This window comes from Brienomyrus brachyistius, chromosome 2, assembly GCF_023856365.1.
Source record: "Brienomyrus brachyistius isolate T26 chromosome 2, BBRACH_0.4, whole genome shotgun sequence".
Classification (NCBI taxonomy): Eukaryota; Metazoa; Chordata; class Actinopteri; order Osteoglossiformes; family Mormyridae; genus Brienomyrus; species Brienomyrus brachyistius.
The window spans coordinates 11942349-11968645 of NC_064534.1; the positions used below are offsets into that span (position 1 = coordinate 11942349).

The 26297-nt window shown below is 41.1% G+C and overlaps 1 protein-coding gene and 6 non-coding genes across 9 annotated transcripts in view; 1 reads left to right on the forward strand and 6 right to left on the reverse strand.

Annotated features, from left to right (window-relative positions):
- Nucleotides 1–3662, forward strand: part of cemip2 (cell migration inducing hyaluronidase 2) — a 28654-nt gene extending 24992 nt beyond the window's left edge. For all 3 annotated transcript variants that reach the window (XM_048994776.1, XM_048994766.1, XM_048994786.1), the window contains 5 exons: nt 551–770; nt 1248–1349; nt 1656–1801; nt 2120–2226; nt 2312–3662. In XM_048994776.1, the coding sequence (XP_048850733.1) occupies nt 551–770; nt 1248–1349; nt 1656–1801; nt 2120–2226; nt 2312–2511 (775 nt within the window). In that variant the 3' untranslated portion in view covers nt 2512–3662. The remainder of the gene's footprint in view (nt 1–550; nt 771–1247; nt 1350–1655; nt 1802–2119; nt 2227–2311) is intronic.
- An 18537-nt stretch (nt 3663–22199) lies between these two features.
- On the reverse strand, nt 22200–22272 carry trnaa-agc (transfer RNA alanine (anticodon AGC)). The gene has a single exon. It is a non-coding gene; the product is annotated as a tRNA-Ala (tRNA).
- A 429-nt stretch (nt 22273–22701) lies between these two features.
- On the reverse strand, nt 22702–22774 carry trnaa-agc (transfer RNA alanine (anticodon AGC)). The gene has a single exon. It is a non-coding gene; the product is annotated as a tRNA-Ala (tRNA).
- A 915-nt stretch (nt 22775–23689) lies between these two features.
- On the reverse strand, nt 23690–23762 carry trnaa-agc (transfer RNA alanine (anticodon AGC)). Its single transcript has one exon. It is a non-coding gene; the product is annotated as a tRNA-Ala (tRNA).
- A 1433-nt stretch (nt 23763–25195) lies between these two features.
- Nucleotides 25196–25268, reverse strand: trnaa-agc (transfer RNA alanine (anticodon AGC)). Its single transcript has one exon. It is a non-coding gene; the product is annotated as a tRNA-Ala (tRNA).
- Nucleotides 25269–25681: 413 nt separating this feature from the next.
- Nucleotides 25682–25754, reverse strand: trnaa-agc (transfer RNA alanine (anticodon AGC)). Its single transcript has one exon. It is a non-coding gene; the product is annotated as a tRNA-Ala (tRNA).
- Nucleotides 25755–26183: 429 nt separating this feature from the next.
- trnaa-cgc (transfer RNA alanine (anticodon CGC)) lies at nt 26184–26256 on the reverse strand. The gene has a single exon. It is a non-coding gene; the product is annotated as a tRNA-Ala (tRNA).
- Nucleotides 26257–26297: the final 41 nt, after the last annotated feature.

The window sequence follows — 26297 nt, forward strand, 5'->3', positions numbered from 1 at the left end:
TAGTGGTGGAGGATCATTCTGGGAGATGAATCACCAGTTCCTGCTGGCTTTAGCTTAATGGTTTTTGTTTGGGAGATGATTTGAACAGCATAGAAAATCCAAACTGTCATGTTTTGAGCTAATGATAAGAATGAGACAAATACTCTGCTACCTGTAGGGATCACCACTAGTGGTATGATTCCTGCTGGAGTTCTGTTGTGCCAGTTAAACTATTTGCACCACCTGGCTGTCACTTTGTGAATTGCGGGTAGTAGGGCTGAAGAAAGTATAGTAGTCAGGAAAAACCTTTCTGGGGGCTTTGAGATGCACTATATTGCAATGTAGAAGGTATTGTGTAATGTCATGTTCTGCGAACCTTCTGGGTATTAGTCTTATACTCTGGTTCAGGTGTATCAAAGTATAAATGTCTTTATTACGAATTTTATATACTTGTCTATTGTCCTTTTAATCTGTGAAGTCTTTAGCACAATGGGCTACTATGGCTGATGTTCACTGCCTTTTTCATCTAACGCAAATGCCGTTTTAAACACCGACACCTGTTTGTTTCCAGACTTCTCTGGCTGTCCCTGCGGGCGAGGCAGAGCCGGGAAGGGCAGAGCTACTGCTCCAGGAAGGGCTGCGAGAGGGTCAAAGTCACTGCCACCACAACCTCAAAGCAGGCTGGCAACTGCATGGCCAAGGCCTACCCCAAGTATGCCAAAGCTCCACAAGCCGAAGTACCGATGCCCAAGCTGATCACGGCACCCTGCAGAAACTGCGGCTCCTCAAAGGTACCGGCCAGCCGTCGGCAGCCCCACCTGTACGCGGGCCCGGATTGACCATATGGGCATTTGAGGACTGCAGCCTCAGTGGGGGGCTCCAATCAGAGCAACCCCCCCCCCCCCCCCCCAGGTCCCATACGCGAATGTCTTTTCACGTTAATGTGATATAATATCTGATATATTTAATATGATTGTATTATTATTTTAATATGGCACTCACTGAAAAGCCAATGTAATGTTTTCCCTGTGTTAGACGCATTTCTGAATTTCGTGAGCGTTTCCCAGGGACACTTAATACTCAATCTGGTCCTGCTTTTCATGTACTTCTATTTTACGGCTTGAAACAGGAAGTGCACAGATCTCTTTGTATTGGAGCAAGGCTGCTTAAGTTCAGATGTGAATTGGCTACATATCATAAAGAGGGCAACATCACTTCTGTATCCAAGATCATTTCCAATGTCTGGTTACAATAAATGTCTCTTTCAGCTGGTCTTCACAAATGATCCTGAAAATACCTACCTCCAAGTTCAGATCAAATCACTCAGCCAGCAGGAAGTGGAGAAGGGCGATACAGACTCATTTGTCGGCGTAAGTATCGTTAGTGCCTTGTGACCGTTTATAGGAATGCAGATAATGCGTAATAGAGATGAATGAGGAAATGCTATGGTAAAAGCTCTTTTGATGAGGTCGTATTTGGAAGTCTGTGGTGGCTGAGTTGTGTAGCTGAATCCCCCTGAAATAAAATGCAAATGTGAGTTGCTTACCATACATTGAGCTTGTGATTCTGGTAGATTTGTCTGGGCTCCTTAGACAGTTGTGGTATTCTCTGAATCCTGATAGTCTTCCGCCAGTGTCTCTGCTAGATCCTAAAATGTTCCTTATGTCTCTGTTGAGGTGGACGGTGAGAAGTTCTCCTTCACAGAGCCTGGTTTCTTCTGGGTCACTGTGGATGCTTGTACTGGTAAAGTCACAAAGAAGTCATTTTTCTCCAAGCTGGACTCTAAAATGGAAAAGTATTTAAACAGTGGGATCCCAAAGAGGTGAGTGACTAGTCTGGGTACTTATAAAATGTATAAAAACCAAAAGAAACTGCTGGTTCGAACCACATAAATGCCATGCCGTGTTTGTTCCATTATCTATTGTAACTGTGTAAATCATATTTTAGCATTTTGCCTTGATGCTGTAATGGCTTAATAGTAGATTATTTTCAATTTACAATTTATTTAAGGGAGAGCTACGGGGAACTTAAAAAGCACCGAATGCCTGTTTTAAGGAATTTCCATAAATTCTTTCAAAATTTATCAACTACTTTTCTACAAGTATCACTCTAAGAGAACTTTGTCTCTCCACAATCAAAGCTCCATTGTTCTGCTTGCAACAAGAGGACAGCTTGATGGTCTGGGTGAAGTTGCACAGTACCTGGTTGCTTTGGGAACAGCTAAAGCAGCAGACTTGCAGAAGAAAGGTTTGTGTTTTTCTGAGACATCAAGCGGTGTATAGGGTGTCTCAGAGGTCTTGCTGATTGTTGTACATTTTTTTTCCTCCCACAGAGAGCTTGGTTTTTTTTGGATTCCAAGGTGCTCGTGCCATACCTCCTTGGGCCGGGCTGTTTACTCCCCAAGAGGCCGGGAAGCTGGAAGTTCTCGAGAAGTATGTTCCTCTGGGCCTCGAGGAGTATGATTGTGCACAGGCTGAGAAATCAAAGCAGAAAGATCTGGAACTTCTAACAGAAATTTTAACCAAAGTATGAACTTTTCTAGCAAATGTGAAACCTAGAATGAATGTGAACTCAAGACTGAGCTTAATTTATAGCAGAAATGTTTACGGTGTATAGTTTGGTTTTTTTTTTTTTTTTAATGTTGCACTTTCTTCAAGACAAATTCTCAGCCACAACCAAAGCCACATCAGCAAAGAAATTGAGAACAAGAGTTTGATCATTTTAAAGCCAGGATATTGATGTGATCCAGTGCCTTTTACAAAGTTGGAAAAAACTATTTTTAGTCATGTGAGATGATGAAAACCTGACAGAGAACATTTTACCATCTTCAAGAATTGCTTGCAGTTTTGCACATCTGTCTTTGTCAGTTAAATACACCGCAAAATAACTCTGGATCCTTAAATGTCACTTGGCCTAAATTATCGGAATAACAGGCTGTTTTTCTTGCCTCTGAAATTCCAGTCACTTCATCCGAGTTTTAGAGGTGATTAATGAACTGGGTTTATGTCATGAAATGTTTGTCTGATTTTTTTTATTTTTTTTTTAGGGGTGGGGAAATGATCACATTCACGTAATTTAAAAAATATTTCTCTCAGTGTACAAAGTGATCTGTATACAGTGCCTTTAAACAACTAGAGCAGGGCTCTATATTGTGGAGTTAACAGTTATTTTGTGGATGGCACCAAACTGCACTGTTGGCTTAAACCCGATAATACTGTCCTTTTCACCAGCTGCTATGCCTCAAGTGGTGCTGTTTCAGAAATTTAAAGGCGACCATTTGTGAGAGAAACGAACCCTGAACCTCTGTCTTTCATTGTGAGCTCGCTGTTAGGCGTCACCTGCTTCTTAACCACTGAATTGTGAATTTTTTTATGTATATTTTTTTTCCTTCCTATCATACTATGTATTTTAAAAGACAGAAAAGGGCCTGTTTGTTTTGTCATCTGAAGTTGTTCCTCTTGAATCATCTCACTCAGTAGTTCAAGAGCTGTTTCATTTGTATGTGTAATGAATGTTTTATATATTTGAAAATGTTTTAAAACAGTAAATGAGTTTAATTCCCTGTAGCTTTTTTATTACTTTTAAATGCTACGTGGTATTGAACAAAGTGGGAAATGATAAATGTTAACTTTTATTAAGAAAAGTAAATGTTGCCCTTTATTGTATTAAAATTGTTTTCAGTTGTCAGGGTATATGTGTGCTTTTTAAAGTTACTCAAACCGACATGAAAAAGTCCACAAAAATGCAATAAGGTGATGGTACGAGGCTTTAAAACATCCGATTTGTTCAGGTAAGACCAAGGATGATAAATGTGATGTGATAACCCACCATCTGAGCACACGACGAAAGCACAAAAAGGACAGAATACTTTAAGTATAGTAAACTAAATGTATAGGTAAAAGTTAGTTTTGATTACCAGTGAAAGCAGAATTATAGGCCTCCATATGCCACAGACAAGGCCCAGGTCACCAAATACACCCTTAGTAAAGATACTGGTAGTTAGTCTGCATGGTGTTATCCAGAATTTTACCTATATAAGTAAAAACAATGTCGACTGAATCCAGTTCAATTGCATCAGGGGGCAACGTATACCGACACCGTTTTTATTCTTATTGTAATTTTATAATTTAACGGTTTATTGAATTCTGGCCACTAGGTGGAGTTGTAGTACCGTAACACTAACGTTCCTATTCCCTTATTCATAAAGCAGTATGAAGACGTGTTTGTAATGACCTTTCTTCTGCTCCTGTTCTGGCACATAGTGGCGTGAGAGTAATCGTGTAGGTGTGACACTTGGTAAGTTGACGGTATGCAAAGGTTTCTGGCAGTGAGTGGGAAGAAAATTTTTATTAATGCTTTGACGCATAGAATTGCTACTGACGTGAAATTATTGATATGTATTTGAAAAGTGTTCTTTTTAGAGAGGGGCGCACACCATAAATTATTGAATTTTGGCTACTCCGATGTAGAGAGTTGTCACTGGGGAACAAACATGCCGCCTGAAGGATGTGTTCCCTCTGCCGCTGCCTGTAATTGATCTTGGGCTTCTCTGTGACCGCCATCTGCGGTCTGGAATTAATACTCATTATCCATCAGGCCTGTGTGTTTCCGGCAGACTGCCTCGTAATAAATCAGATCCGAAACGAAGACGATAAATATGCAGTCTTGTCAGGATTGCCACGTTTTCAAAAATGAAGAATCTGACAGTTGGACTGGAATTCAGGAGTTTATTTGGCTTTCTTTGAAATTTGAATGTCGATGCCTTTATTCTTATTAAATTGTAATCCACCTGTGGTGTAATGGATCTGCAGTTTACTGGCAACTTCCATTTGCCCTTTTGTTATATTTTGTACTCTTTGACAGTTTAACTGAAGCAGGCAAAGAAGTGACTTGAGTAGAGATGGAGAAGTTGAGCGGGATGGATGTAGTGATTAGGTGAATTTTTGAGCAACATTCTTCGAAAATGTGGTTGAGTCCATCGGTTGCCTCAAACTTCTCAATGGTCTAATAATGTACAGGGGGTGGAGAAAATACCATAATCACTACTGAAAAATAGCATTTACTTTGAAATAATTCATAATTGCAGACCCGGATAAGAAGCTCTGTCATATTAGGCTAAACGCCAATTCGCTGTTCATGTCAGCTGTGGCAGAGGCTTGGTGGTTGGACCTTTGATGGTAGGACCACAAAAGTATGAACTCGAATCAGCACCTCATTCAGTATTTTGAGCATCACAAAGGTGGAATTAATGGCAGGGCTGCCATTTGAAAAACACTTCTCCTAGGTCATTGCGAACCTGTTCGTGACCTGGTTTGAGAAGAACACACCTGGAGAACTGAACATTAGTGGGGAAAAAAGTAATATAGTTTTTGTGAGTCATCTTGCACGCTTCAGTAAAGCTCAAAAATGGCCTCGGATCGCTGTCCGTCGGCATTGGAAGCTGTCCTATGGCAGTCGTTAGGTTCACTGAGTCCATGTGGGTTTAACTGCCAAGGAACATGAGGCCATACTACCGGGATGAAGTGCATCCTATGGTGGAAACACTGTTCCCTCATCATGTTCCCGCATTCCAATATGGTAGCACTCCCATATATGCCAATTAACCAATTTGAGTGCTTTTATGAATAGTATATGACAGCATTCCAAGTAGAGATGAAGCTGTTTTGTAAACAAAGCATCATCCATACTAGGTATCTGATATATCAGTGTATTGCTAAGGTGTTTTTGGAACTTTCACCCTGCAGTGCCTGGGTTGAGAACATCCAGATTGCACAGACGAACAGACTGTCATAAAGCCAATTACATAAAAAATTAGTACAATGGTTGGTAGTAACGAAGGCACAGGCTACTTCGTGATGCTGGAGAAAATATGGCATGGTTTCAGTGCTTCGTCAGCTCAAGGTACCGGTTAGTTCCCGGTGTAGTTACTTTTATTATTATTGTATAACTACTATTCTTAGTATGTACTTATTTTTTTCAGATTTACTAACAAATTCCGCTTAAAGACAGGCTTACGGAACGGATCACGTTCGTAACCTAGAAACTGCCTGGGTACATATGTGCTTAGTGGCCAGTTTATTAGTAAGAACATTTTTGTCTCCAGAACCTCTTCAAGGTTAGATGAGTTCAGAGAAGCTCTTCTGCACCCTCCTGTTGCACTGAGCTGTTATTTTCGCACTTGTGTTCTTTGTTAGCTTTGAGTCTGGCCGTTCTCCTCTGACCTCTTTAACAAGGTGTTTTTCGCAAAGAAACTACATTCACTGTTGGTGTGTTGAGCAGAAAAAAAACAATGTTCTTTAAAATCCCAGGAGAGGGTGGCTGTTTCTGAGATGCTCTAACCAACATGTATGACTCCAAAGGTCACACTTTGTTCACTCCTTCTTAGATCATGTACCATAGCCTCTCTAATGATTAATTGGACGGTGACCCTCTGGGCCCTGTCCATGTGCCGTATGTTCAGAGGTGCAGGCAGCTTGCCTTACAAAGCAGGAGTACCTAATACACTGGCTGCTTAGTATATATCTATGTCATTTTCATACTAATTCCTGGGCAAAAGCCAAAAAAATCGTGAATCGTAATTAAGCTTTTAATGGTTTCAACAGCCCCACGACCCAGAAGGATAAGCAGTTTGGAGGATGGATGGATGGATGGATGGATGGATGGCTTCAACAGCCAATAGAAATGCAATGATTTTGAACACAAAGACGTGTTAATCTGAATTTAATTTCAAGCATTTAAATCTTTCCGTGATTTTATCTTCGCACACAAGAACACAGTGTGAGTGAGTTTCCCTGCACCCAGCTCTGTCCCCCTGCAGTTCACTGCCGCAGTGAGCTGTGACGAGCGAATCGTGGCACTTTTCTGTTTTTAGTTCTTGCTAATCATCTGACCAATCATTTCTTAAGGCCGTATAAAGCTTAATATTTCGGAATTTTGGGGTTGTCCCATTTTTTTGCTCAGGAGTGCATATTAAAATCAAATATTAGTAATACATACTGCTTTTTTTTATTTTTTTTTTCACAGATTTGTCTCAGATCATTTAAATGTTGTGGTTGCAAGTTCATAAACGTTTACGTGAGGTGCACAAAGCCCTCAGTGAAGATTTTTCACTTAGTTATTAGTGAAAACGTTAGTTATTGTATATTCACAATGGATGTTGCTCCCTCAGCGTTATATGGGGTAACGCTTGTTTTAAGGGAGGACTTGCAGCCTGAAAAGGTGCACAAATCAAGAGATACAGTATGTTTTGGGGAAAGAGGTTCTGAATCCCACTTGTGTGGGAAAATGCCTCTTGTTCATCAGGATATGTACAGTATGCATGTTTTAATTATGTTCCTGCTGCATAAATTAACAGCACCTTTGTTTGTGTCTAATTTGCCATGTAATTGTCTATATGCTGCCAGGAATAATGGCCGAGGGGGTTCGAAACTATTTTCTCAGTAAACAACAGTTTTGCATAAACTGCCACACAATGCTACGCAGTCACCATACTAAACTGTCACCATCTCTAGTCCCCATGGACCAAAACAAGCAAAAATTTCAGAATCAGAATCAACTTTCTTTGCCATGTACAGCTTAAGTACAAGTAATTTGTTTACACATAATCCGCGCTGCCTCAGTAATGAGGTGCTAGGGAATAGGGCTGAGCAATATGACGATGCTATTGGTAATCGCCGATATCAGACAAGAAACTCCGTGTCATTATCTGACAGTGAGAAGCCTGTGATTATCGTCTTTACTGCGGAAGTAGCCTTTGCACAAAGCAAGATTGCAGATTTGTGATTGGGCTTTCAGTTTAGTCTTCAAGTAGCAGTGTAATGATACAATCTACTCAATTTGTGTGGACGCCAGTTCAAATCCAACGGCAAGCATAGTCATATTTCCATTGGACCCTTGAGCAAGGCCCTTAACTCCGTGTGTTCAGGTATTGGCTGACCCTGCTCTTTAATTCATACCTGCATGTCGCTTTGGACAAAAGCTTCGGGTAAGTAAGTAAACGTAGCATCTTGAAGCATCGCGAGTAGCATTCTTGTCAGTTTCTTATGGTACAGTGTGCTTACTGTCGCTACTAGGTACTGTAAGGGACACGCCTACACAGTGTGCCAGAGCAGATGTATATGCAAACGAGCTGCCTCTGACAGAGCGTACAATGGGGCGCGGAGTAAAGGCACCAGCTATGCGGCGCCCACTCACCCAGAGCCCCCGCCCTCCAGTGAAAGGCTATTTGTTTTTCATGTCAACAAACCAGAGCAGTGTGTTTATAATCCTCCCCCGGTGAATTTATACCACCAAACTCATCCTCGCTGTTTATCCCGTACACATGTTTCCATTGTTACTGTTGTTAGATGCCTTTCAAATATACAAGAAATAAGGCTTTACTGGGAGTTACTTGCTTTCAAGAACAGCTTGAATGAAAAGGGGTGTAAAACAATGTCATAGAAGCCGGTAAGTGGGAGATTAAAATTAAGGCAAATTGATTATTAAATGAAAGCAATAATGAAAGATTAACTCAAGGGGTGCTAACTAGAACTCTATTGTAGAAGAAAAAAGATCAGGCTAGTGGAGTTTCTCTCATGTACGATTACGAATACATACAGATTTTCAGAAATAAAACAGCAGGAAGGTTAGCATAGGATACTTCTTTGTCCAGTGTGTATGAAGACTAAACTAGCATCATTGACTGAGTGACACATCATTGCAACAGTGTTGCACCTTATGGCTGCAGAGTAAAAGCACCTATGCTGTGAGGGTGTCATCATGCTTCTTATACTCCTAAGGGACTGTCTGCTTGTAGCATCTTCTTAACACATGTGCAACAAGTATGTGACAGTTTTTCATAATTACTACATAAATACTAGTACTAAACATTCTGTCAGCTACTTTTACTTTACATTTTCGGTCCCCATGAGGGGAAACAGTGACTGCAAGCAAAAATCTAAAAATGGTCAGGCGCCCCAAAGATATAGGTACCTTCTGTGTGTGTGCTGTGTATGTTGGGGGGAGGGGGGGTCCTTACCTTGTGGTGACCAAATGTCCCCACAACTTGATGAGTACCCGTTTTTTACCTCACCTTTTTTAATGACCTTTTTCTGTTTTATAAAAATCTGTGACTGCAATGAAAAAACTAAAAATGAAAAAACTCTTGTACTTATGGTTATGGTTAGTGCTGGGTAGGGTTAGGGTTGTCATAGTTAGCATTAGCATTTTACTCATAGAAATGAATGAGCATGGTGCAGTGGTTAGCATGGTTGCCTCACACCTCTGGGACCCGGGTTCGAGTCTCCGCCTGGGTCACATGTGTGCGGAGTTTGCATGTTCTCTCCATGTCGTCATGGGGTTTCCTCCGGGTACTCCGGGTTCCCACCACAGTCCAAAAACATGCTGAGGCTAACTGGACTTGCTAAATTGCTCATAGGAATGCATGTGAGAGTGAATGGTGTGTGAGTGTGCCCTGCGATGGGCTGGCCCACCATCCTGGGTTGTTCCCTGCCTCGTGCCCATTGCTTCTGAGATAGGCTCCGGACCCCCCGCGACCCAGTAGGATAATCGGTTTGGAAAATGGATGGATGGATGGATGGATGAATGAGCAGTCCACAAAAAGATATGATTACATGACTGTGTGTGTGTGTGTGTGTGTGTGTGTGGGGGGGGGAGGGCTCATTGATTTTCCCCTTGATGAGAGTGTTTTCCACCGCAGTCTGAACACATGCATTTAGGCAAATTGATGTCTCTCAGCTCTCCATAACGGTTGATTGTGGGTTTGTGTATAACTCAGTGGTGATGATAGAAATGGGGGAGCACAGTGTTGACATTTGGCAGTATGACCAAAAAAGGCTCCTTTTTTCTTATTTTAGTCTGTCAGTTACTTATATGTAAATTCTGTTCTCCTTTCTTTTGTAAGAAATGATCCATTACCCTGCCTTACCAGCATGGCTCCTTCTCCAGCGATTTGACCCTTTTTAATGCATACAGCTTATTAGCACACTATCTACCAAACTAATCTACTAAAAATCACCGTACTTTCACTGAAAATTAGTTGAATGATGAAACTCAAAAGTCAATGGTGATGACTTTATTTACACGTCAGTGGCGAAAGATGTCATACGAAATGATAAACTGTCACTTTGCGTCGCAAGGAAATGCTTCTCCGCCCCCGCATGCAACAGAATAAATGAATATTCCAACAGCATAAAACTCCTCAGTCGTGAGCATAAATGTTATTGGTATAAACTACTGTTTTATTGAGACGTTTCCCAAGAACCATGTTGGGAAGTCGGGCTTCCAGGAGGGTCTAAACTATCGGAGTGCAAGTCTACCTGTCCAATCAGTGTTGTCTAAGTACAAACAATGTATGGAGCTATCATATGCCCAATCGCAAACTATACCTTTGACACTCCACCATCAGCATAAATTAAACTCACACTGAGGCACTCTTAGTGGACCAGGACGTGCACCTGCTGTCAGGGTCTCGTGCATGCATAAACATTGGTAGTGAGACAATGTGCCCACATTTCCAGCACGTCAGCACGGAGACCAACACTGATTTCACAAAACAAATCCTTGTACAGTACAAAGACCTTTATCAGCAATGAGGCTGGAGAACTCCCAGTCGCATACTCCATGACCGGGGATCCCAATAAACAGCCTGTAGTCCAGCCAGCCCACAGCATCCCCGTGGCGATACAAGAGAAAGCCAATGACAGGCTTGACCGCATGCAAAGCATGGACGTCATGACATCAGTTACCCAGCTTTCAGAATTGGTGTCATTCATGATGGCAACATGTAATAAAGATGGTCAGCAAAACAAATTATGTTTCAATCCAAAAGACCTCAACACAGCTTGAAAAGGGCCTCATTTCAAAGATACATCTAGACAAAAAGTCCTCAATGGTAACTACATCCAGCACAACATTTGGGCCTTTTAGATTTGATAGATTTCTTCAGTGAAACCTCATGTTCTTTTAGCTGAATGATGAGGCAGGTTCCTTAAGCTTAAGTAGTTTATTAAGACGTAATGAAGATGTTACAGAAAGATGTTTCTCACGACCGGTTCAGTGTCTGCCTCTGTCTGTCTCTTCCCCCATTAAGGGAAGCAAACCCTTTATCTATGGTCTTCATACAGACTCCTGGAGCCAGGGGGTCAGACAGCCTTGGGGAGAGTAAGTTGTATGAGAGGCAAAGATCATGATGAGCAAGTAGCATGGACAGAAAGAAATATAAAAATAATGAAAGAAATATGAAAAATGTCCCTTACCTAGTAGTGACAAGTATTAATGCTCAAACTCTTGAAATTCAGAAACATTTCATAGGGTCCAAAATTAAGCTCCCCTGCCCAACATTTCATGTCACCACAGAAATCCTCAGCCCTTCCTGTTGGAGCACTTTTCCACTGCATGAGGTATCATACTTTTGGTACTTCCTCGATATTTTTACGAACTCAGTGATTGCAAAGGTGGCATCCTACACCACAATTAACTGAGCTCCTCAGAACTTGCCATTATTTCACGGGTGTTTGTAAGCCCGACTTCGTGGCTAGGTACTTGATTTTATACATCTGCAGCAATGGGTCTGAATGAAACACATTAATTCAATGATTAAGAGGTGTGTCCCAATACATTTGTTCATATAGTGTCAGGAATTATGAAAGAAACTCCCATAAAATGATCAGCACTGTGGTTTGATTAGTAACATACATTGCACTTTTAACAAAATAAAATGAATGTGTATTTTTACGTTGACTAATGAAATTCTTTAGGCAATTTTATGGGGGATGCCATGTAGTCTTAAAGCAATCACCTGTGTTATAAGTGGCCAGAGACGAACTTACATCCCATCCAGGTTATCCACTGTACTACCTGGGATAGGCTACAGGTGGTGATGGCCAAATGAAGCTGCATGAACCATTTGCTGTATTTTGTTGACCCCACTAGATGGTGCTCTTGGCTTGCTTTGGGACATGCTTTGAGCCCTTTTTGAACAGAAAGCACCATCTGATGGGGTTAAAAGATATAGCAAATGGTTCATGAAGCTTCATTCGGCCATCACTAGCTACAGGCCACTCTGTGACCCTCACCGGGGTAAATAGTTAGAAGAAGGAAGAATTATATATTAATTATGAGATCATTGACCTGGTGCCTGTTCTTAAGTTTGGACTTTGTTTATTGGTTTCTTAGTCATTTTCTCTTTACTGCTTTCAAGAACCTTATACTATACTGACCACCTAACCAGTCAGGGGCTAAGATGGTGCTGTTGTACTTTTATAGTATTTTATTGTACTAGAATAGTGTTGCAAAACATGCAGACATAAGCAATCGTTCTTATAGTTTTCATAAGCCAGGATTACAGGGATAGTGTGACTGCAAAGTGCAGATCTGGGAAAGGAAATGGAAGTGACAGGAGTCTGGATATCCTTTTATATAAAACGATCAGGGTACATTGCACTCCACAGGCACATAGTAAATCAGGCTGTTATTTCTGACAGGCGCCTAGGGGACACTACTGTGGGCTGGTAAAAACTTTAAAGGTTTGTAGAAGCTGCCATCACCATAGTCTACCTCAGCGGTGGCAGCATCCTGGTATTCAATCTTGCCTTGCCCTAGGCAGGATGCAGAAAGCTCGCAGGATTGAAGTAAACTCTAAGATAAAATAAAATTAAATATTATAAATTATGTAAGATTTTGAGTATAATCAGTAAGATCAGTAAATCCACATTTTCATGCAGATATTCCAAAAGTGTGCAGAATGGATGTGGGTTGGTTTTGGCACATTCTGTTGTTTGTATCTGTTCATTTTTGTACATTTTCATACAATTTTGGAATGATGAGAATGACCCCTGTTATGAGTTTTCACAAAAATACACATGATGGTTTCAAACCTGACATGTTTTTTTTGTAAGAAAATTGAATATACATTACAGCTAATGTAAAAGAACTGCTACATTGACATAGTATTTTTGCTCTTTTTTATTTTAATAGTATGCCTATTTTATTATGAATGCATGTCTATTTATGGAAAAGGCTATGATACCTTTGAATGCCAGAGTCTGATTGTGAATTATTAAATAGGCCTGACAGCAACAGAGAGAGCCTTACCATGACAAGATTGACCCCCGTAGGGGCCGTTCACAGTGGGCTAATATACTTGCCATCTCTTGTTAATGTCAGAGCTATTGAGAACGGAGGAGTTGGTCATATAGCAGGAAGCCAGCCAAAAATCTGGCAGATTGGCTGTACTTGCCCCTAGGAACCTCCTGCTGTTATCAACATACACAGGGTTTGAGGTTTTCAACACACTGATAAATAAAGACCTTTATATATAAGGCATGTTTTTCGAGATGTAAGATGTCTGATTTGGTTTGTTACGTCAGTGTAAAATCTACAGTATGCGAGAAGTTGCACCACTAACCTTCCTGTATACATTTGTTGCTTGTAGTATTTCTCTTAAAATAGATACTGGAGAAATAACACAAAAGTAGAGTAGATCTCATTGATCTGCATCATTCGCTTTCATTTTCATTTGAGTTAAGAGATAAAACAATTAGATGTAAGATTTTACAATTTAAAGATGCCCTGAAAAACTTTCCAAAGATCTCATGCTGATATCTTTAGAAACTTTTTTTTTTTATAATCTGACGCTTGCATAAAGTTTAGATGATGGCTTTATGCCAGATGTTGGTGTATTGATTGTGTTTTTATATACTTTATATATGTTTTGTCAACTGAAAAAACCAACCATCCATCCATTTTCCAAACCACTTATCCTACTGGGTCGGGGGGGGTCCGGAGCCTATCCCGGAAGCAATGGGCATGAGGCAGGGAACAACCCAGGATGGGGGGCCAGCCCATCGCAGGGCATACTCACACACCAGTCACTCACACATGCACTCCTACTCATCACCACTGAGTTATACACAAACCCACAATCAACCGTTATGGAGAGCTGAGAGACATCAATTTGCCTAAATGCATGTGTTCAGACTGCGGTGGAAAACACTCTCATCATGGGGAAAATCAATGAGCCCCCCCCACACACACACACACACACACACACACACAGTCATGTAATCATATCTTTTTGTGGACTGCTCATTCATCCATCCATCCATCCATCCATCCATTTTCCAAACCGATTATCCTACTGGGTCGCGGGGGGTCCGGAGCCTATCTCAGAAGCGATGGGCACGAGGCAGGGAACAACCCAGGATGGGGGGCCAGCCCATCGCAGGGCACACTCACACACCATTCACTCTCACATGCATTCCTATGAGCAATTTAGCAACTCCAATTAGCCTCAGCATGTTTTTGGACTCTGGGGGGGAAACCGGAGTACCCGGAGGAAACCCCACAACGACATGGGGAGAACATGCAAACTCCGCACACATGTGACCCAGGCGGAGACTCGTACCCAGGTCCCAGAGGTGTGAGGCAACAGTGCTAACCACTGAACCACCATGCCGCCCCCCAATTGAAAAATGTCTGTGCAAAATTAAGAAATTCCCTTTGATCTTTTATTTTGTGGCTCTTATAGTAAAACTCACTTGCATAGTGTGCCAAACCATGGAATCCTTTATAAAGCGAATGCTACATATAATAGTACATAGCGCAAGAACAAAAGCACTTTCTCTGTGGATGTATCATTAATACTTTTGTTAAAATAAAAAATGATCACCTTGTAATGTTGGCTATTAAAAGTCAGTAATAATATTTCAATGGAACAGCAATTCCAGACTCCCGCTATTGTCTGGTTGTAACTTTAGACAATCTGTTTTGTAATGACAGCCTTTGACATTGTTTCCAAATAAAACCCTCTTTCTTGTGCATTCTAACAACCTTATGCTGTAGTTACACGAGTGTGAAAAGGTGACTCTTTTGGTTAATAATATATTATTGTATATTTTTCAGGAGTGTTCAGTGTGTAAAGTATGTATTGTGCATGAGTTGTGCATGATGGGTAACCCACTATATATAAAAAAACCTTCATCTGTTCTTACAAATTGTGTTATTTTGACCTGCATTATTCGTCGAACAGCACTGAGGTAACAGATTGCTTAGCTTTATGGAAACTGCACACAGCATTTGAGGGGCAGCACCTGTTCTGCCGTATCTACCAACACCGACAACAACATCATTCACATGCCTTTATTCCAGGTCCCCACTTCAGTGTGGAATTAGGACATCCCCCATACAATAACTGATGTCATTTGCTCTTCTGCAGGTTACCGGTGTTGCGAGACAATCACAAATATATGGGTCTATTTCATTTGGCTGAGCCAGCGGGTGATGAATTATAGATTTTCTGTAACTAAGAAATGGCACGGATCAAGTTCATAGTCAATCAGCTGAGCAGCTGGCTGCCTGCTATGTCACACAGCATGATTCCCTCCATTGTGGTGCAAAAAGCACTTATCGGCTACCATCAAATCCATTTTTCCTGCCATTATCTCATTACTGCAGACTGCGTCCAAGCGATATCATCCATAACATATCCGGATGACATATCCTTATCAATTAACTCTTTCATTCGAAAGGCAGATATGGATATGTACTCAAAATCAGATTTGTTTCCTATAGCTTTGAATGCTAATTATATATTTAACCAGCATACTGGTGATAATGCCATTCACACCGAAAAGTAATTTGGCCTCTCAGAAACAAACCAGGTTGCGCACGTTGTTCCATTTTAATTCAAGAAATTTCAAAAAAAGTTTTTGCATTTTAATTTTTGATTTTGAAGAAATTTGCCATGTGATTTATGCATACAACAAAATTGGGGTCGCGTAATTGATCTGTCTGAATCTGTCTGTCTGTCCAACCATTCACCCATTCAAGGCTGTAATTATAATATATATATATATATATATATATATATATATATATATATAACTACAGCCTTGGTCCCCCCAGTGTTGACTCCATTGCTATGGCCTTGCATCCATCCATCCATCCATCCATCCATTCACTCGTGTGGTCTCACACCATCACCACATCCTATTTTGAGAAAATCCTTGTTGATACGCTGTACTTGGCTCATACTGAGGGCCTTGCGTCATAAAGCTGGATTTTTGGGTTAGTAAGATAACTTGTCAAATTTGTCGTCGTCTGGGTTAGATGTACGTGAACGAAGATAACGTCCATTTAAACCAGGGTCCCTTGAATCCAATAAGTTGGTTTGCTAACCAATATATCTCACTTCATGCTACAGGCCCCTGGTTTACCAAAATAGTGCATTTTTATCAGCAGCACATTATAAAATAGGAAAACTTCACAAACCTTTATCCCAAAGGGCATATGCTGATTTAAAATGGAATGAATCTTATGTTCCCGCGGCCCAGTAGGATAAGCGGTTTGGAAAATGGATGGATGAATCTTATGTTATGAATGTTTCATAAAAATAATGCTGTTTACTTTCAAAATCCCTTCCAGATTGTCCCTTTCCTTATGCCCTGTGACCCAGCGTTGAGAAAGCAGTTATCGAAATGGGATGGATGAATTTCACATGAAAAGAAGTTTACTTGTAAGTAAATTTTATGAACACGATCGCTTTCTCTGACTTCTACATCACTTAAGTATCATTTATGAATTCACTTTTCTATATCAGTTATGCACATTACAACAAGTAGTAAGACAAAACGTAGTAGCATGACCTGCTTGATTTTATTGCCCTCTACTTTGAGGTCATGTCTCTTAAAACAATTTCAATTCGGTATTTATGCTTGTATACTGCCTAGGTTATGATACTTAACCTTTACATCACTGAGCTTTACAAAGGTCTCTTTTTCTGATCTATTAAAAGTCAGCTTTACCCTATTCTAATCAGAGTGAAAAAGCATGGATGGTTTTCCACTATACTGACGAGATAATTTGCGTGTTTGCCATGCTACTATAACTCGGTCTAGACAATGTCCCCATTTTACTATTTGTAAAAAATGTATTTTGGTTTAATGTATTATAGTTTTGCATCTTGCTTTAGAATGTATGCAGCATTCTTTCCCGCAGAAGTTCTAGCATATATTAATAATGTTTATTTGTGTAAAAATCACATTATACAATTGTGACCCGTGCTGGCAAAATGAGTCGGAATGCACACAGACTAATTATGAGTTAGAGTCAAAAATGTCAAAGATTTCTTTTGTGACAATTTTCGTCTAAATTGAGATTTTTCCAAAACATGAGTCCATTAAGTCATCATCTATCGATCCCAATAGTCAAAATAGCAAATAAATACCTTGAACCATCATAATTTGAATGTTTTGTACGGGCTTTGTCTTCAGAAATGAGTCCTTTATCTTAAATTTTCTTTTTTTTTTTCTTTTTTTTTCTCAACTCACTCGCGGCATGACTGGGAATCCCCCCACCGATTGTTTGGTATGACCGTGAAGCGGGGCTCGCCTACTTTCTAAAAACTTGCATAGAATTTCCAATGACATCACTGAACCAATAGAACTCGATTTTATAAAGCCCTGTATGTAAACAACTTCTAACGGATGTAACTCAGTCATTTTTTGTCCGACAATTTTTTGTCTGAACAAACCATACATCATTTTGAAGGTTTTAAAAAGGAGAATCTAAAAATAATAATAACTCCTCATTGTGACTCATTTTGTCAGCACAGGTCACAATTATACCATTGTGAGGAAAACTTTACATGGATGTCTGCTTGGCTAGTGAAATGTGATCTCATTTTAGGAACCATTTGTTCAGAAAATTGATAAATCCAATGGATTCACAAGCTTTGTCTTGCAACTGTAAATAAGACCCATGCTGCTATGTTACAGATTTATATTATAGATATATTATTGTATTATTGTATTACACACACACACAGAGAATTATAACTACTAAGAATGCAAAATCTTTATATAAGACATTCACTTGTAACTAGTTATAATGCCAGTTCTATCCATCCATCTTCCAAACCGCTTATCCTACTGGGTCGCGGGGGGGTCCGGAGCCTATCCCAGAAGCAATGGGCATGAGGCAGGGAACAACCCAGGACAGGGGGCCAGCCCATCGCAGGGCACACTCACACACCATTCACACACACGTGCACACCTACGGCCAATTTAGCAACTCCAATTAGCCTCAGCATGTTTTTGGACTGTGGGGGGAAACCAGAGTACCTGGAGGAAACCCCACAACGACACGGGGAGAACATGCAAACTCCACACACATGTGACCCAGGCGGAGACTCGAACCCAGGTCCCAGAGATGTGAGGCAACAGTGCTAACCACTGCACCACCATGCCACCCCAATGCCCGTTCTAATCAGTTGTAATTCAGTTTCAGTTACAGCTAGTTACAATTGAATGTCTTATATACAGAATTTGGCATTTTTAGTAGTTCAAATTCCAACTCACACTGGAATGAATGTGAAAAACGCTGTGAGTATCAGTAGCTAAAACAGAATTTCCAGTATCAAGAACTGGTATTTTAATAAAAAATTGAATGTCCAAAATCAATATATGCGTTTTACGTTTTTTGTTGAAGTTGAATATTTCACATCAGAAATACAGGTTATAACTGGTCACAATCAAATTTTTGATACCAAGAATTTGCATTGTAACTAGTTAGAACTGAACTTATGATATCTTCTAGAAATTAATTAAAGCTGAAATGGCTTGCCATAGGAAAGTGCTGTATATGCAACTGTGTTTAAATGTCTCTGCTGCCAGATTTTAAAGCACCATTTATGAAGTCAGAAACAAAAAGTAAATTCTGAAAATAAACATGTAACATGAGCTTTATTATTATGTACATATGCTCTTCTTATAGACAGAATAGGTAGATTTCTGAGGCCCCTTAATTACCTGTGTTGTGATAATCATAAAAAAAAAAGTTAGTTGGAAAAAGGCTATATTTCATCAGTGTATGAATTTCAAATGAATTGCATTTTGACATTTCTACTGTTTGGTAATGAATTCTCATTGAAATAGCGCCGTTTACGTGAAACGGTGATCAAAGGCAAAGCAGATCAAAACCGTCAACTCACGTTTTCAAAGCTGCGTGAGTCCTGAGCACTGCCTCTCTTACATCTCCTTATCAGTATGGAAAACTATGGGACTGAAAATCATTACTTGAATTTTTCATGATTTAGGTATACATAGTTACTTGATGGGGGCGGCATGGTGGTGCAGTGGTTAGCACTGTTGCCTCACACCTGGGTTCGAATCTCCGCCTGGGTCACATGTGTGTGGAGTTTGCATGTTCTCCCTATGTCGTCGTGGGGTTTCCTCCAGGTACACCGGTTTCCCCCCACAGTCCAAAAACATGCTGAAGCTAATTGGACTTGCTAAATTGCCCGTAGGTGTGCATGTGAGAGCACATGGCGTGTGAGTGTGCCTTACATTTACATTTACAGGATTTGGCAGACGCCCTTAGCCAGAGCGACTTACATAAGTGCTTTGAGACTCTGCAATGAATTTCCGATGCTAGCTCAATAAGGACCCAAGCTATGAATACTATCTCTGAGAACTCCATTGAGTAGTGCAGAATTTTTTATTTTTTTATTTTTATTTTTTTTAAAACACACACCAGAATAAGAGTCGAGAAAGAATATAGAAGTTCTACATCAGGTATTTCTGAAAAAGAAAAGTTTTGAGTCGTCGCTTGAAGACAGTCAAGGATTCAGCTGTTCGGACATCTAGGGGGAGTTCATTCCACCAATTAGGTGCCAGGACAGAGAAGAGCCGAGATGCGTGTCTTCCTTGTGCCTTGAGGGGAGGAGGGACCAGTCGAGCAGTGCTGGAGGATCGGAGAGATCGTGGTGCAGAGCAGGGTGTGATGAGGTCCTTTAGGTAGGATGGTGCCAGAGAATTTTTGGCTTTGTATGCGAGCATCAGTGTTTTGAATCTGATGCGTGCAGCTACAGGAAGCCAGTGGAGGGAGCGCAGCAAAGGAGTGGTGTGGGAGAACTTGGGAAGGTTGAAAACAAGACGAGCAGCTGCATTCTGAATCAGTTGGAGGGGACGGATGGCGCTCAGTGGTAAACCTGCTAGAAGCGAGTTACAGTAGTCAAGGCGTGAGATGACGAGGGACTGGACGAGTATCTGGGTAGCCTGAGTGGAAAGAAATGGACGTATCCTCCTGATGTTAAAGAGGAGAAACCGACAAGAGTGAGAAAGACTGGCGATATGTGAGGAAAATGACAACCGATCATCTATGGTAACTCCAAGGTTTCTAGCAGAAACCGAAGGACGGATCAGGGAGTTGTCGAAAGAGATCGCAAGGTCCTGGAAGGGGGGATGAGTCAGCCGGGATGTAAAGCAGCTCAGTTTTACTAGTGTTGAGTTTTAGCTGGTGAGTGGTCATCCAAGATGAGATGTCTGCCAAGCATGTAGAGATCTTAGTGGAGACATGAGTGTCTGAGGGAGGGAAGGAGAGGATGAGTTGAGTGTCATCGGCATAGCAGTGGTAGGAGAAGCCATGTGAGGATATAACTTGGCCAAGAGATTTAGTGTAGAGGGAGAATAGGAGAGGGCCAAGAACCGAGCCCTGAGGGACACCGGTGGAAAGACAACGTGGAGTAGATGTGGATCCATTCCATGTCACTTGGTATGTTCGGCCTTCTAGGTAGGAAGCCAGCCAGCGCCAGGCCAGGCCACCAATGCCAAGACTCCTAAGGATGGATAGGAGAGTTTTGTGGTTGACCGTGTCAAATGCTGCTGATAGGTCAAGAAGGATGAGGACAGATGACAGTTTGGCCGATCTGGCAGCATGTAGCTTCTCAGTGACTGCAAAGAGGGCAGTCTCTGTAGAGTGAGCTGCATTAAAGCCAGACTGATTAGGATCCTGGAGGTTGTTCTGAGAGAGATAGAGAGAAAGCTGGTTGTAGACTGTACGTTCAAGGATTTTTGAAAGGAAGGAAAGAAGCGATACTGGTCGGTAGTTGCAAGTGTCTGAGGGATTTAGAGTGGGTTTTTTTAGGATGGGAATGACCCTGGCTATTTTGAATGCTGTTGGTACATGACCGGAGGTTATGGAGCCATTAATGATAGTCGTAATGAAGGGGAGAAGGTCTAGAGAGATTGTCTGAAACAATGCAGAAGGGATTGGATCAAGTGGGCAGGTGGTAGGGTTGGAAGATGAGATGACTTTCATGATCTCATCTGCCGTAAGACAGGAAAACTGGGCCAGTGAGGGGGGAGGGCCTTGCGATGGACTGGCCCCCCATCCTGGGTTGTTCCCTGCCTCGTGCCCAGTGCTTCTGAGATAGGCTCCGGACCTCCCGCGACCCAGTAGGATAAGTGGTTTGGAAAATGGGTGGATGGGTAGTTACTTGAGCTTATTCCCCCTGTCAAATTATGCTTGATATGTAATTCTTAGAGTCACTGGTTAATGACTCTTCAAAACAACTTCTAAACAGTTGTGAGAGAGCTGGCTCTGTATTACTTTTATAATTAAAAACCATCAACTAATTAGTTATGACCATTACAGATACATAAATAGAAGTGAATGTGTTACCACAACTACACCATTCCAAGTCCCCATTAGGATCTATTATGTTATGATAGTGTTTCTGGAAATGGCTACTGCATTATTTTGAATACATGGTGGTATTTTTTCTTGGGGGTTTTCCTTTAGGGTAGTATGGCTGTGCAAAGCTGAGGGTTGCTGATACCAAGGGAAGTTGTTTGTCGTGGCTGTGGTGGAGAACACCTCCTTGACGGTATGTGAAGTTTGGTATTCATTGTGAGTTTCCTTGGTCCAACAGCTAAAACACTAGAGAATGCGGGTATCGATCCCGCTATCGCTCACATGCGAAGCAAGCGCTCTACCATTTGAGCTAATTCCCCATGTTTATTTAAGAGTCACATGTAATCCTTTGAGTCACTGGTTAATGAGTCTTCAAAACAACTTCTAAACAGTTGTGAGAGAGCTGGCTCTTTATTACTTTTATATTTAAAAACCATCAACTAATTACTTATGACCATTACAGATACATAAATGAAAGTGAATGTGTTACCACAACTACACCATTACAAGTCCCCATTAGGATCTATTATGTTATGATAGTGTTTCTGGAAATGGCTACTGCATTATTTTGAATACATGGTGGTATTTTTTCTTGGGGGTTTTCCTTTAGGGTAGTATGGCTGTGCAAAGCTGAGGGTTGCTGATACTAAGGGAAGTTGTTAGTCGTGGCTGTGGTGGAGAACACCTCCTTGACGGTATGTGAAGTTTGGTATTCATGGTGAGTTTCCTTGGTCCAACAGCTGAAACACTGGAGAATGCGGGTATCGATCCCGCTACCTCTCGCATGCTAAGCGAGCGCTCTACCATTTGAGCTAATTCCCCATGTTTATCTAAGAGTCACATGTGATCCCTTGAGTCACTGGTTAATGACTCTTCAAAACAACTTCTAAACAGTTGTGAGAGAGCTGGCTCTTCATTACTTTTATATTTAAAAACCATCAACTAATTAGTTATGACCATTACAGATACATAAATGGAAGTGAATGTGTTACCACAACTACACCATTCCAAGTCCCCATTAGGATCTATTATGTTACGATAGTGTTTCTGGAAATGGCTACTGCATTATTTTGAATACATGGTGGTATTTTTTCTTGGGGGTTTTCCTTTAGGGTAGTATGGCTGTGCAAAGCTGAGAGTTGCTGATACCAAGGGAAGTTGTTTGTTGTGGCTGTGGTGGAGAACACCTCCTTGATGGTATGTGAAGTTTGGTATTTCTGGTGAGTTTCCTTGGTCCAACAACTGAAACACTGGAGAATGCGGGTATCGATCCCGCTACCTCTCGCATGCTAAGCGAGCGCTCTACCATTTGAGCTAATTCCCCATGTCTAGCTAAGAGTCACATGTAATTCTTTGAGTCACTGGTTAATGACTCTTCAAAACAACTTCTAAACAGTTGTGAGAGAGCTGGCTCTTTATTACTTTTATATTTAAAAACCATCAACTAATTAGTTATGACCATTACAGATACATAAATGGAAGTGAATGTGTTACCACAACTACACCATTCCAAGTCCCCATTAGGATCTATTATGTTACGATAGTGTTTCTGGAAATGGCTACTGCATTATTTTGAATACATGGTGGTATTTTTTCTTGGGGGTTTTCCTTTAGGGTAGTATGGCTGTGCAAAGCTGAGAGTTGCTGATACCAAGGGAAGTTGTTTGTTGTGGCTGTGGTGGAGAACACCTCCTTGATGGTATGTGAAGTTTGGTATTTCTGGTGAGTTTCCTTGGTCCAACAACTGAAACACTGGAGAATGCGGGTATCGATCCCGCTACCTCTCGCATGCTAAGCGAGCGCTCCACCATTTGAGCTAATTCCCCATGTCTAGCTAAGAGTCACATGTAATTCTTTGAGTCACTGGTTAATGACTCTTCAAAACAACTTCTAAACAGTTGTGAGAGAGCTGGCTCTTTATTACTTTTATATTTAAAAACCATCAACTAATTAGTTATGACCATTACAGATACATAAATGAAAGTGAATGTGTTACCACAACTACACCATTCCAAGTCCCCATTAGGATCTATTATGTTATGATAGTGTTTCTGGAAATGGCTACTGCATTATTTTGAATACGTGGGGGTTTTCCTTTAGGGTAGTTTGGCTGTGCAAAGCTGAGGGTTGCTGATACCAAGGGAAGTTGTTTGTTGTGGCTGTGGTGGAGAACACCTCCTTGATGGTATGTGAAGTTTGGTATTTCTGGTGAGTTTCCTTGGTCCAACAGCTAAAACACTGGAGAATGCGGGTATCGATCCCGCTACCTCTCGCATGCTAAGCGAGCGCTCTACCATTTGAGCTAATTCCCCATGTTTAGCTAAGGCTCACATGTAATCCTTTGAGTCACTGGTTAATGACTCTTCAAAACAACTTCTAAACAGTTGTGAGAGCGCTGGCTCTTTATTACTTTTATATTTAAAAACCATCAACTAATTAGTTATGACCATTACAGATACATAAATGAAAGTGAATGTGTTACCACAACTACACCATTCCAAGTCCCCATTAGGATCTATTATGTTATGATAGTGTTTCTGGAAATGGCTACTGCATTATTTTGAATACATGGTGGTATTTTTTCTTGGGGGTTTTCCTTTAGGGTAGTATGGCTGTGCAAAGCTGAGGGTTGCTGATACTAAGGGAAGTTGTTTGTTGTGGCTGTGGTGGAGAACACCTCCTTGACGGTATGTGAAGTTTGGTATTTCTGGTGAGTTTCCTTGGTCCAACAGCTAAAACACTGGAGAATGCGGGTATCGATCCCGCTACCTCTCACCTGCGAAGCGAGCGCTCTACCATTTGAGCTAATTCCCCATGTTTAGCTAAGGCTCACATGTAATCCTTTGAGTCACTGGTTAATGACTCTTCAAAACAACTTCTAAACAGTTGTGAGAGCGCTGGCTCTTTATTACTTTTATATTTAAAAACCATCAACTAATTAGTTATGACCATTACATATACATAAATGAAAGTGAATGTGTTACCACAACTACACCATTCCAAGTCCCCATTAGGATCTATTATGTTATGAGAGTGTTTCTGGAAATGGCTACTGCATTATTTTGAATACATGGTGGTATTTTTTCTTGGGGGTTTTCCTTTAGGGTAGTATGGCTGTGCAAAGCTGAGGGTTGCTGATACTAAGGGAAGTTGTTAGTCGTGGCTGTGGTGGAGAACACCTCCTTGACGGTATGTGAAGTTTGGTATTCATGGTGAGTTTCCTTGGTCCAACAGCTGAAACACTGAAGAATGCGGGTATCGATCCCACTACCTCTCGCATGCGAAGCAAGCGCTCTACCATTTGAGCTAATTCCCCATGTTTATCTAAGAGTCACATGTGATCCCTTGAGTCACTGGTTAATGACTCTTCAAAACAACTTCTAAACAGTTGTGAGAGAGCTGGCTCTTCATTACTTTTATATTTAAAAACCATCAACTAATTAGTTATGACCATTACAGATACATAAATGGAAGTGAATGTGTTACCACAACTACACCATTCCAAGTCCCCATTAGGATCTATTATGTTACGATAGTGTTTCTGGAAATGGCTACTGCATTATTTTGAATACATGGTGGTATTTTTTCTTGGGGGTTTTCCTTTAGGGTAGTATGGCTGTGCAAAGCTGAGAGTTGCTGATACCAAGGGAAGTTGTTTGTTGTGGCTGTGGTGGAGAACACCTCCTTGATGGTATGTGAAGTTTGGTATTTCTGGTGAGTTTCCTTGGTCCAACAACTGAAACACTGGAGAATGCGGGTATCGATCCCGCTACCTCTCGCATGCTAAGCGAGCGCTCTACCATTTGAGCTAATTCCCCATGTCTAGCTACGAGTCACATGTAATTCTTTGAGTCACTGGTTAATGACTCTTCAAAACAACTTCTAAACAGTTGTGAGAGAGCTGGCTCTTTATTACTTTTATATTTAAAAACCATCAACTAATTAGTTATGACCATTACAGATACATAAATGAAAGTGAATGTGTTACCACAACTACACCATTCCAAGTCCCCATTAGGATCTATTATGTTATGATAGTGTTTCTGGAAATGGCTACTGCATTATTTTGAATACGTGGGGGTTTTCCTTTAGGGTAGTTTGGCTGTGCAAAGCTGAGGGTTGCTGATACCAAGGGAAGTTGTTTGTTGTGGCTGTGGTGGAGAACACCTCCTTGATGGTATGTGAAGTTTGGTATTTCTGGTGAGTTTCCTTGGTCCAACAGCTAAAACACTGGAGAATGCGGGTATCGATCCCGCTACCTCTCGCATGCTAAGCGAGCGCTCTACCATTTGAGCTAATTCCCCATGTTTAGCTAAGGCTCACATGTAATCCTTTGAGTCACTGGTTAATGACTCTTCAAAACAACTTCTAAACAGTTGTGAGAGCGCTGGCTCTTTATTACTTTTATATTTAAAAACCATCAACTAATTAGTTATGACCATTACAGATACATAAATGAAAGTGAATGTGTTACCACAACTACACCATTCCAAGTCCCCATTAGGATCTATTATGTTATGATAGTGTTTCTGGAAATGGCTACTGCATTATTTTGAATACATGGTGGTATTTTTTCTTGGGGGTTTTCCTTTAGGGTAGTATGGCTGTGCAAAGCTGAGGGTTGCTGATACTAAGGGAAGTTGTTTGTTGTGGCTGTGGTGGAGAACACCTCCTTGACGGTATGTGAAGTTTGGTATTTCTGGTGAGTTTCCTTGGTCCAACGGCTAAAACACTGGAGAATGCGGGTATCGATCCCGCTACCTCTCACATGCGAAGCGAGCGCTCTACCATTTGAGCTAATTCCCCATGTTTAGCTAAGGCTCACATGTAATCCTTTGAGTCACTGG